Source organism: Brassica oleracea, chromosome C6 (assembly GCF_000695525.1).
Source record: "Brassica oleracea var. oleracea cultivar TO1000 chromosome C6, BOL, whole genome shotgun sequence".
Classification (NCBI taxonomy): domain Eukaryota; kingdom Viridiplantae; phylum Streptophyta; class Magnoliopsida; order Brassicales; family Brassicaceae; genus Brassica; species Brassica oleracea.
This window is the reverse complement of record NC_027753.1, coordinates 38,858,075-38,868,485: the sequence shown is the minus strand read 5'-3', so window position 1 is coordinate 38,868,485 and position 10,411 is coordinate 38,858,075. Positions and strand designations below refer to the sequence as shown.

At 33.0% G+C, this 10,411-nt stretch overlaps 4 protein-coding genes across 4 annotated transcripts; all 4 read left to right on the top strand.

Moving 5' to 3' along the window:
• Positions 1–2,844: 2,844 nt before the first annotated feature.
• LOC106299269 (glutathione S-transferase U21-like) lies at positions 2,845–4,577 on the top strand. Its single transcript, XM_013735386.1, has 2 exons — positions 2,845–3,203; positions 4,055–4,577. The coding sequence occupies exons 1-2, from the start codon at positions 2,883–2,885 to the stop codon at positions 4,397–4,399; spliced, it is 666 nt and encodes a 221-aa protein (XP_013590840.1). The 5' UTR covers positions 2,845–2,882; the 3' UTR covers positions 4,400–4,577.
• A 217-nt stretch (positions 4,578–4,794) lies between these two features.
• On the top strand, positions 4,795–5,879 carry LOC106298749 (glutathione S-transferase U21-like). The gene is made up of 2 exons (XM_013734897.1): positions 4,795–5,222; positions 5,378–5,879. The coding sequence occupies exons 1-2, from the start codon at positions 4,905–4,907 to the stop codon at positions 5,720–5,722; spliced, it is 663 nt and encodes a 220-aa protein (XP_013590351.1). The 5' UTR covers positions 4,795–4,904; the 3' UTR covers positions 5,723–5,879.
• Positions 5,880–6,020: 141 nt separating this feature from the next.
• Positions 6,021–7,645, top strand: LOC106299120 (glutathione S-transferase U22-like). Its single transcript, XM_013735258.1, has 2 exons — positions 6,021–6,433; positions 6,838–7,645. The coding sequence occupies exons 1-2, from the start codon at positions 6,119–6,121 to the stop codon at positions 7,177–7,179; spliced, it is 657 nt and encodes a 218-aa protein (XP_013590712.1). The 5' UTR covers positions 6,021–6,118; the 3' UTR covers positions 7,180–7,645.
• A 1,718-nt stretch (positions 7,646–9,363) lies between these two features.
• Positions 9,364–10,283, top strand: LOC106298178 (VQ motif-containing protein 9-like; the record flags this gene model as incomplete). Its single annotated transcript, XM_013734256.1, has 1 exon — positions 9,364–10,283. A coding segment is annotated over one exon (606 nt), but the record flags the coding sequence as incomplete, so codon positions are not given.
• Between the last annotated feature and the right edge of the window lie 128 nt (positions 10,284–10,411).

The window sequence follows — 10,411 nt, the reverse complement described above, 5'->3', positions numbered from 1 at the left end:
TAAAAAAAACCTATTCTGAATATCAGATTCTCTGCGATCAAGCCTTCGTGTTATCAACAGTGAGAGCGATTGCTTTAAACCCAGCTCTCTCAGCTCTTCTCAAAAGCTGAGCAACCACATTCCTGTCCTTGTAAACCTATTAAATAAAAAACTGAACGTTGAAGCTTCTTGATTCATGAGCGAGTAATTATAACGTGCCATGGAGCTAACATAGAGCTAAAAAAATCTGATCCCGGATCCTGTTGAACCAACCTCTTCAACGCTGGAAGTGGCCCATGAAGATAGTGACTGCAACAAGAGCTTTGTGACGTTTCAACTCTCAAATTGTTAATGGACCAAGAAGAAAGGTTCAGTGACAAACCATGATAGTTCCAGAACCAGAGGCAATCTCTAGCCGCACTAGCATACTCACCTGAACATTACAATATCATGCTCTGTTTTCTCACTCTGTTTTTGATTACTTACCTTCAGGATCCGCCATCTTCTGCATAGATATCTTGAATCCCAAGACAGTTGGAGTTACAACGGTAAACCGGGCTGTGGAACAACAAGAGCCCTTTGTCACTACGTACTCACCAAAAAACCATTGTCTGTTTCATCCAGCAGATAGAAATTGTCTTTTAGTCTACCAAACGCATATAGAATGATATCATAGACCGGTTATTGTAGTAGGTGGCCATGTTTCAATCATGCAAGTAGCTAGAGTGGCCCAACCTAAGAATGAATCTTTTTCTTTTTTCTTAAATTATAGAATTTGTTGGGTTCTCAACTACTCTTGGGATGACAATTTAAGCACTATCTAAAAACTCTTATATGTTGATTCTAACATAAAAGATGCAAAGGGTGATGACGCATGGAACTGACCCAAGAAAGATAGTGGGTTTATGAGAGTTTTCTTCCCAGTTCCCTCACTTTGAGGCTTTGAGTGAAAACTAATTAAGAACCTCAGCAATGGTAAAAAAAAAACGTGTGAATCTTTAGAAATGATATTAATATTATTATTAATATTTTACTTATTTTACTTTTTTTTTGTGAAGCTTTGAGTTTTATTCCCAGTTCCCTCTTCTTGCTCTCTCATATTTTAAAATAAAGAAAACTTCTGTGAAAACAATTAGTAATGATTATCTAAGTATCTTTTTATAGTTACAATGAATGAAAAAATTGTGAATAAAAATAAAAATTTGATCCATCACCAAAACTTTTTAAAAAATCATTTATCAGTCTGCATTTTCTTTTTCATATGATACGTTTAAACTATTCTGTAAATATGTGTTTTTTTTTTTGGTCAAACTTTTTTTTTTGGTCAAACCTTCTGTAAATATGTATATGATTTTTACTTACCAGCTCCATATCAAAACGAGACACTATCACATGGCACAAATATATCTCAATACGCCACTAGCAGTATTAAATTGGATAACTAGATTTTGATCCGCGCAACCGCGCGGATGTTTGTTTTCAATTCTCTATACATAAATTATTGTTTTAGAACGTAAGTGGTATATATTTTTAACGTTAATCATATACTTAAATATTTATATAACTATTTCAAATACAATAATTTTATAGTTTACATGTTATAATTAATCAATTGTTTAAACGTATCAAATATATAATTATTTCAAATACAATAATTTTATAGTTTACATGTTATAATTAATCAATTGTTTAAACTGTATCTATTTGTCACTTCTTATTATATATTTATCTTATTGTATTTGCATTTAGTTATTAAGCAAATTAATATATTCATGAGAAAATATATTTAAAAATTATTTTGTATTTAATTTATGCTAAATTCTGACCCGTCTTTCAAAACTGAATTTTTTTTACCAATATTTTTATGCTTATACATTTTAGATAATATATTATTGTATATATAAAAGTCTAAGATATGTTAATTTTTAGACATGTATTATATAGTTTGTTAATTTTAAGCCGTTCTATCATAATATTATATTTTTAAATAAATAATTTATATTTATGAAAATAAAGTTTATAAATTTATCAATTGAATATAATTTTATCATATTTATTTTAGTATAATAATTTTATTTTAACATGATCATGACTATAAATTGATAAAATAGGATTTAATTTATTTATTTTCATTTTTAAACGATAACTTAAAATACATTAAGTTATTGTTAAAATATTTTTACACAGATTTATTAGAATTTTTAAAATATAATATATAAATATATATTATATTTAAAATGAAAATATATTATGATTAAAGTAGTTACAAAGATTTTATATTATTAACTTTAAAGAAATACATGTTAATTTTTATACATATATTGTATAGTTTGCTAATGTTAACTCATCTTACCAACATATTAGATTTTATTTTTGAACATAAATATTTTATAATTACGAAAATAAAATATATAAATTTAATTCAATTTTATTATGTTTAGCTCAATATAATAATTTTATTTTAGTATGATTGATTATGATTATATAATAAATAAAATATTATAGATTTTTTTATTTTTCATTTTATAAATGATAACTGAATATATTAATGTATAATAATATTTTAAACTAATTACAAAATTAGTGAAAATATTTAAATATAATTTCGAAAATGAATATCTTGTAAAAATATTTTAAAATAGATTTGTTATAATTTTAAAATAAATATATTTATATTTAAAATGAAAAGATATCAAAAGATATTATGATTAAAATATTTTAAAGATTTTATTTATTATTAGTCTTAATAAAATACATTTAATAAAATTTCTAAACGATGGTCCAAATTAAAAAATCATACATGAGACTTCTGCTTAATATATAAGATATATGAGACAACTAATGTGAAGAAATAAAACAAAAACCACCGTCTCTTTGAGCTTCACGGATCACAAGTCACAACAATGGCGGATGAAGTAATTCTTCTCAACTTCTGGCCAAGTATATTCGGAATGAGAACGACGATTGCTTTGGAAGAGAAAGGAGTCAAGTACGAGTATAGAGAAGAAGAGGATGTGATCAACAACAAAACTCGCTTGCTTCTTGAGATGAATCCGGTTCACAAGAAAATCCCGGTTCTCATCCACAACGGTAAACCAGTCTGCGAATCTATCGTACAAGTTCAGTACATCGACGAGATCTGGCCCGAAAAGAACCCATTCCTCCCTAAAGATCCATACCAGAGAGCTCAAGCTTTATTCTGGGCTGATTTCATCGAGAAGAAGGTAATTAACATATCTAAAATATTAGTTATAAGTAGATTATTTTAGTTATAATTAGTTTATAATCAAAAGCTAATATTAATATATTTGTACCGCAAAATATATATTCTTTAACCAACAAAAAAGAAGGTAATTAACAAATCATCTAGCCTTCTAAGAACCGGCAAATCCGGTGATCCGGTATGTAATCCGGTTTAGATTTTAGAAAAAAATCATTATTTAAAAACTCCATAAACCTACAAAAATCGTTAAAATCTGGAACCGGCTACCTGTTGAATTTTTCAGTTACATTATTAGAAACTGTTTTGTATTCTAATTAAGATGTTAAGTTTTTCAAAAATAAAAATATCATATAATCATGTGGATTATGAGTCTATTAATAAAACTAGTTGATGTGATTTGGCATTAGTTTATTTTTGTTACTGATAATTTATTAAAATTTTATGTTTTACTTTTGGCTTATTTTGGATTTAAATACTTATTGTTTTAAGTCTTGATATATTTTCATTATATGTCATAATTCTTAACTTATTACAAAATTGTTAGATAATCTAATTTTTTTTTGATATTTTGTATGTGAGATGAAAATAAAAATAAAAAACTAAAGTTAAGTATTTTTTTCAATGTTTTTTAAACATAAAACTTTTTTTTATATTTTCAATAGCTAATATATTATTATACAGTATAATTAATTAATTTATTAACCCGGTTCGCCCGCGGTCAACCCAGTAATCCGGTTATTCGGTAAGTTTTCCGGTTCAGTGTCCGGATTGGGTTTCAGAACACTGCTTCTAGGGTCTTGCTTGTAACTCGTATATGTGAGAGTGTAATGTTACTTGCGTTATACGGAACAGGTGTGTGTTTGTGGGAGGAGGGTTTGGACAACGAAAGGTGAGGAGCTAGAAGCAGCTAATAAGGAGTTTCTTGAACTACTCAAGATTCTTCAATCTGAGCTTGGAGATAAACCTTACTTTGGTGGTGATAAATTCGGGTTTGTAGACATTGTCCTGATTGGATTCTTTTGTTGGTTTCCTGCATACGAGAAGTTTGGTAACTATAGCATGGAATCAGAGTGTTCGAAACTGATGGCTTGGGGTAAAAGGTGCATGCAGAGAGACAGTGTAGCTAATTCTTTGCCTGATCCAGAGAGAGTTATTGGATACGTTTTACATCTTAAGAAGCTATTTGGGCTCGAGTAAGATAGAAATCTATTTAATTGCATTTTCTGTTCTGCTTAGCTCTCTTGTGTGTGTTGTGTTTTCTTGTTCCTAATAAAGCAGAGAGTCTCTAAAGTAAGATGATTTGTTTCTGTTGAATTAGATGTTTGATCTCAATTCTTATAACACTGTAATGTTTTGTAACCTGCCCCATGTTCCATGTAGTCTGAATGCACCACTACAGTATTAATATACGATATATTATAAAGTTACTATAAACTAATGAAACAAATTATATAAAATAGAAATTAGGTAAGCTGTCAACAATATCATCTATATCAACAAAATGTCCATTATTTTTAAAGTACAAAAAATGGATAGAGAACATGCGAAAAAAGCAAATCAATTTATTTTTTTAAACCATTTAAGGTTTAATAAAGTTTGAATAATACATGCTACCCTTGTAACCAACCTAACTCCTCCTACCCCTTCACCACACATTTGACAAAAGAGAAATAGAGACTAGGAAGCTTCACAGATCTCAAAGATGGCTGAAGAGGTGATCCTTCTGAACTTCTGGCCGAGCATGTTTGGGATGAGGACTATGATTGCGTTGAAGGAGAAAGAAGTGAAGTATGAACACAGAGAAGAAGATCTGATCAACAACAAGAGTGCCTTGCTTCTTGAGATGAATCCTATCTACAAGAAGATACCGGTTCTCATCCACAATGGTAAACCAGTCTGTGAATCTGTCATACAGGTCCAGTACATAGACGAGATCTGGTCCGACAAGAACCCTTTACTTCCTAAAGATCCTTACCAGAGAGCTCAAGCCTTGTTTTGGGCTGACTTCATTGACAAGAAGGTAACAACAATCTTTTCCAAATCCAGAAAATTTTGAATTCTAAGAACAATTAATGGATATTAAACGAAATAAATATTTTGAAAAGTTTTTATTTGTTAGATTCTAGGGTTTTTTGCTTGTAACTCATAGGATGTTACTTGTGTTTCAAGTAACAGTTGTATGTTTGTGGGAGAAAGACTTGGGCAACAAAGGGTGAGGAGCTAGAAGAAGCCAAAAAGGAGTTCATTGACATACTAAAGACTCTTCAATCTGAGCTTGGAGATAAACCTTACTTTGGTGGCAATTCATTCGGGTTTTTAGACATTGTCCTGATTGGATTCTACAGTTGGTTTCCAGCGTACCAGAAGTTTGGTAACTTCAGCATCGAACCAGAGTGTTCTATTCTGATGGATTGGGGCAAGAGGTGTCTGGAGAGGGAGAGCGTAGCTACATCCTTGCCTGATCCTGAGAGAATTGGTGGATTCATTTTACAGCTTAAGAAGCTATATAGGATCGAGTAAGACAAGATCGTATCTCTGATGTGTTTCAGCTCTTTTGTTTTGTTGTGTGTTTCTAATAATGCAGACCATGTTCTGTAAAAGTGGAGTGTTGTTTTAAAACTCAGATGCTTTGTTTGCTTCTTTTAATCTTAAGCTTCAACGTTTGACTTCTTTGAGATCTTGAAGATCCTTGATTCATAAGTAAAATGACGTGAGCAGTGGCGTAAGCATTTTCTAAACCTATTATAAAATTTCAATTCTCGTTGGATTCAATACCAATATTTGAAAATAAAATAAAAAACATTATCTCTACAACAGCGAATAGCTTGAAAACATATCGAAGAAGAAGAATATAAAATGATGTGAAATGGTCACAAAGCATTTTCTAAGTTTTTGATCATACAAGACTTGGCAACAATGGCCGATGAAGTGATCCTTCTAGATTACTGGGCGAGCCCATTTGGTATGAGAGCTAGGATCGCTCTGAGAGAGAAAGGAGTCAAGTTTGAGTGTAGAGAAGAGAATCTGAGAGACAAGAGTCCCTTGCTTCTCCAGATGAATCCGGTTCACAAGAAGATTCCAGTTCTGATCCATAATGGTAAACCGGTCTGTGAATCAATGAACGTGGTTCAGTACATAGACGAGGTCTGGTCCGGTAAAAACTCTATCTTCCCTTCTGATCCATACCAGAGAGCCCAAGCCAGGTTCTGGATCGATTTCATTGATACCAAGGTACAAAAATCCGTAGGACGTGTTACTTGTAGACTCATCATAGTTTCAATGTTAATTAGGTTAAGGTGTATATTTTCATTTTCATTTTATATTTAAATTATTTTTGTTGTTAATATGTAAATAGAATTTACAATTTTCTCGATATACTAATATACAATAATTTTAGTATTGTTTATGAAATTTATAACAATAAACATATATTATATAATAATTATTTTGAAATTTCATATTAACGATTAATTTAATCATTGGAGATTAAATTTTAATATGATTTATATAGTATAAATATATATATATATACGATATTAGATAAAAACATAAAAAATGTTGTTATAATTTTGCTTATAGCTTTTAAAAACGTCGAACCGGCATTGGTTAAACTCTTTGGTAACTGAATGATGCAGGTGTACGAGCCAGCTGACAAGATATGGAGTACAACAGGCGAGGTACAAGAGACGGCCAAAAAAGACTTTATCGAAGCACTCAAGATCCTTGAAGCTGAGCTTGGAGATAAACCCTACTTTGGTGGAGATAACTTTGGATTCGTAGATATTGCCATGACTGGTTATTACAGCTGGTTCGAACCATTTGAGAAGTGCGCTAACTTCAGCATCGAATCAGAGTGTCCAACACTGATGGCTTCAGCCAAGAGGTGTTTGCAGAGAGAAAGCGTGGTTAACTCCATCCCTAACCCTGACGAGCTCTTTGCCTTAGCCCTTAAACTTAGGAAGGAGTATGGTGTCTGAATCTTCCAAATTTCACATTTGGTTTGTGGATTGATTCCACCTCACGTTTCTCTTTCGAACAAAGAATAATGGTTTCTTGCCATTCAAGAAAATTTGATAATTGGGCTGAGCACGTCAAATTTAGGTTAGCCTTTTGGTTTTGGGCTTGTTGAGGGCTCGAACACAACTCATGACCCAAATTATAAGGCTTTGTTGTTCGTTGCGGCTACCAATAACAAGAACCCTTCTGGTTCAAACAAACGGTGAATCTTGTCGACCACTACCACAAAAAAGAAAAAAAAAACGTAATATTGCATTCGTCGCGTCACTATCATTATAATTTGAAGTTCAAACCAATTCTCGTTTCGGAAAATAATAAATAAAACCATTGTTTACGTTAATGTCATTGAAGGCAAATATATTGTCAAACAAAGAGTACAAAAAGAAGAAAAAAGAAAGATGAGGCCACGGAGCAGGAGAAGAGAGTACGTTACTACGTTTGTTTACATGGGGACTTGTACTATGATGCTTTTAATTATACACTAATGCGCCCCCACATTTATGTGTTTGCCTTTATCCAATTACCTTTTTTTTTTGTTCTACGATATCCACTTTGAAATAGTGCACAAAAGCTTTATTCAACAAATAAACCAAAACAAAAAATAGTTTTAAATTTCTTCATTCATATTAGCACACAATAATAATTTCAAATTGATCAGCAGGAAAAATAATAATCAAAGGGACTGATCGGGTGAAACAATATACATCCATGCATTACTATTTACGGCTATGTAATTAGTAAAACAAAACAAAAAGCAAAAATGTAAAAGATGAATGTGCTCTTGTACCAAACTCCTCGGAAATATAAAAAACTCCGCATAGGTGTAAGTAACTATTCGTGAAAAACTTAGAAAACTTAAATGTTTTCGATATAACGTTTCTAATTAACAATATTTTAATTTATTGATTGATACGTTTCAGTTTATACTCCCTGCGTAAGATAACAAAGACAGGCTTTCCTGTGTAAGAATATTTCAAACAAGTTTTTTTTGTTCCAAAACATTTATTTTACTTTAACAGAAGAAAAAAGTTTTAGGAATATTTCAAACATACTTGTCCCCCAAAAATGGCATTTCGCCAAACCAATCTCGATAACTGCTAATCGGATATAGAACCCAATTTTATCCCGGTTATATGTTAATTACTCGCTACTGCTAAAGTACTAATCAGACAGACATTAACAGGGTAACCACAAATACTTTGGGAGGCAAATTTGGAAAAGACAAAAGGGCTAAAAGTCACGTGATAGCTGTCTGTCTCGTGCTAATCAGCCGTTGGATAAGTCTCTTGCTGACTTGGATGAGAGAATTCCGGTGGGGTGTGAAGTAGGGGATAAAACTCATGATTAAAGGCTGTACGAATGTCGTTTTCGGTAAATACTTTAGAGTCTTTTGACCAAAATGGGCGTTGAATAACCCGACCCGTTAACCCGTAACACTTGCATTATATTATTTCATATATTTCCCATTGGCCCCATACATTGAAATATTTTTGTTTTTTTAAATATAGTTTTTTTTTTCTATTAAAATTATTTATTACTAGATTAATTTTCCAATTTTTGTTTGGATTTATATAATGTAGTTAAATGCTTGATTTATTTAAACAAAAAGTTAAACAAATTACAATTGGACTAGAATAGAATATTTGTAGGTACATGTTCATTCATATAACACAAGACATTAAATATTTTAAAAGAGAATCCATAGATACATACAGACAAATGATTTCCTTTTCATCTTATTCTAGAAAAATCCAATTAGAGCGTTAAGAGTCGTATAGCCTAATATCATATGCTTTTATAAACCAATTTGTTTTTCTTTTATAAATGCAAGTATTAAAGAAAAAAGAAAAAAAAACATTTTCATCAGCTTCGTCTTCTCCATTATCTCTCTACCAAATCTGGCAGAGAAATAACAAAAACGAAAACCAAAAGAAGCTTATAATTAGAGAGAACGATTCTGTTTTTTTTGTTGTTGTTGTTGTTGTTGTATATGATGATGGACAAGAGCTGTAACTCCTCCGGCGACTCAGCCTCCGTGAACAACAGAGACAATCATCACCTAAGACAACTCAACAAGCTTTCTCATAAGATAACAAAACCAACAACAACCTCCTCCTCCTCCTCTTCCATCTCCGCCGCCGTGAATCAAGAAACTGATCACCAGTTTCCTCATCCGCCGCCGCAACAGCAGATTAATCACGGCAATCTCCACCAGCACCAGCCACCTGTATACAACATCAACAAAAACGACTTCAGAGACGTGGTCCAAAAACTCACCGGCTCACCGCCCTCCTCCCTTGATAAACACCGCCGCGCTCGTCCCTCATCCTAGCTGGAGCGGCGGATTCGTCGCCCCTAGACCGACGGCGCCGCTCTCTCCTCTCCCGCCGCTTCCTCCGGTCCACGCGGCGGCGGAATCGCCGGTGTCGTCGTACATGCGGTACCTTCAGAACTCGATGTTCGCGATGGAGTCGAATCGGAGGGAGTTCTCTGGCTTATCGCCGTTAGCTCCTTTGGTGTCGCCTCGTTGGTACCAGCAGCAGCAGCAGGAAAACGCTCCGCCGCCGGTAAACAGCGGTCGTCCTCCTTCGGGAACAGTCTCGCAAGCTCCGCCGCAATCGTTGGGGTGTTTAAGTTCGCCTAAATCGCCGTACGGATTGCTCTCGCCGAGCTTGCTTTTATCGCCGACGTCAGGTCAGTTAGGGTTTCCGGCGTCGCCGACGACGGTGCCGCTTCCGAGCCCTAAATAGAAGAAGAGTCGCTGAACAGAAGATTACGAAACGGCGTCGTTTGAGCTCGCGACGAGAAGATTCACTTTGTTCTTTTTGTACATCATTAGTGGTGGATGAATTGTTTTCCTTTTTTTTTTTTTACTAATTACTTTTAAATCATGTTTTTTTTTACTTTCTTTTATTCCCATGTTTGTTCATGTTAGAAGAAACAAAGATTAGGAAAAAGAAAGGAATACACTTTTGCAAATCATATTTCTTCTTTAGATCAAATTGCACTGCATACACTTCTTGTTTTCTGATTCTCTATACAGATCGAATATTTAATGTGTTCATTGATCCGTTCGTTGGTGGAAAAACTGTATTGGATAGCTATGCTATATCAATCACTTCACTGTTCCTTTGGTTGATTTTTTTTTTTTTTTTTTTTTTTTTTTTTTTTTTTTGCGCCGATAAGCTTTAA

Coding starts and splice junctions, on each gene's coding strand:
- LOC106299269 (XM_013735386.1), top strand. CDS start 2,883: ATGGCGGATGAAGTAATTCTTCTCAACTTCTGGCCAAGTATATTCGGA. Junction 3,204..4,054: donor CTGATTTCATCGAGAAGAAG/GTAATTAACATA, acceptor TATACGGAACAG/GTGTGTGTTTGTGGGAGGAG.
- LOC106298749 (XM_013734897.1), top strand. CDS start 4,905: ATGGCTGAAGAGGTGATCCTTCTGAACTTCTGGCCGAGCATGTTTGGG. Junction 5,223..5,377: donor CTGACTTCATTGACAAGAAG/GTAACAACAATC, acceptor TTCAAGTAACAG/TTGTATGTTTGTGGGAGAAA.
- LOC106299120 (XM_013735258.1), top strand. CDS start 6,119: ATGGCCGATGAAGTGATCCTTCTAGATTACTGGGCGAGCCCATTTGGT. Junction 6,434..6,837: donor TCGATTTCATTGATACCAAG/GTACAAAAATCC, acceptor TGAATGATGCAG/GTGTACGAGCCAGCTGACAA.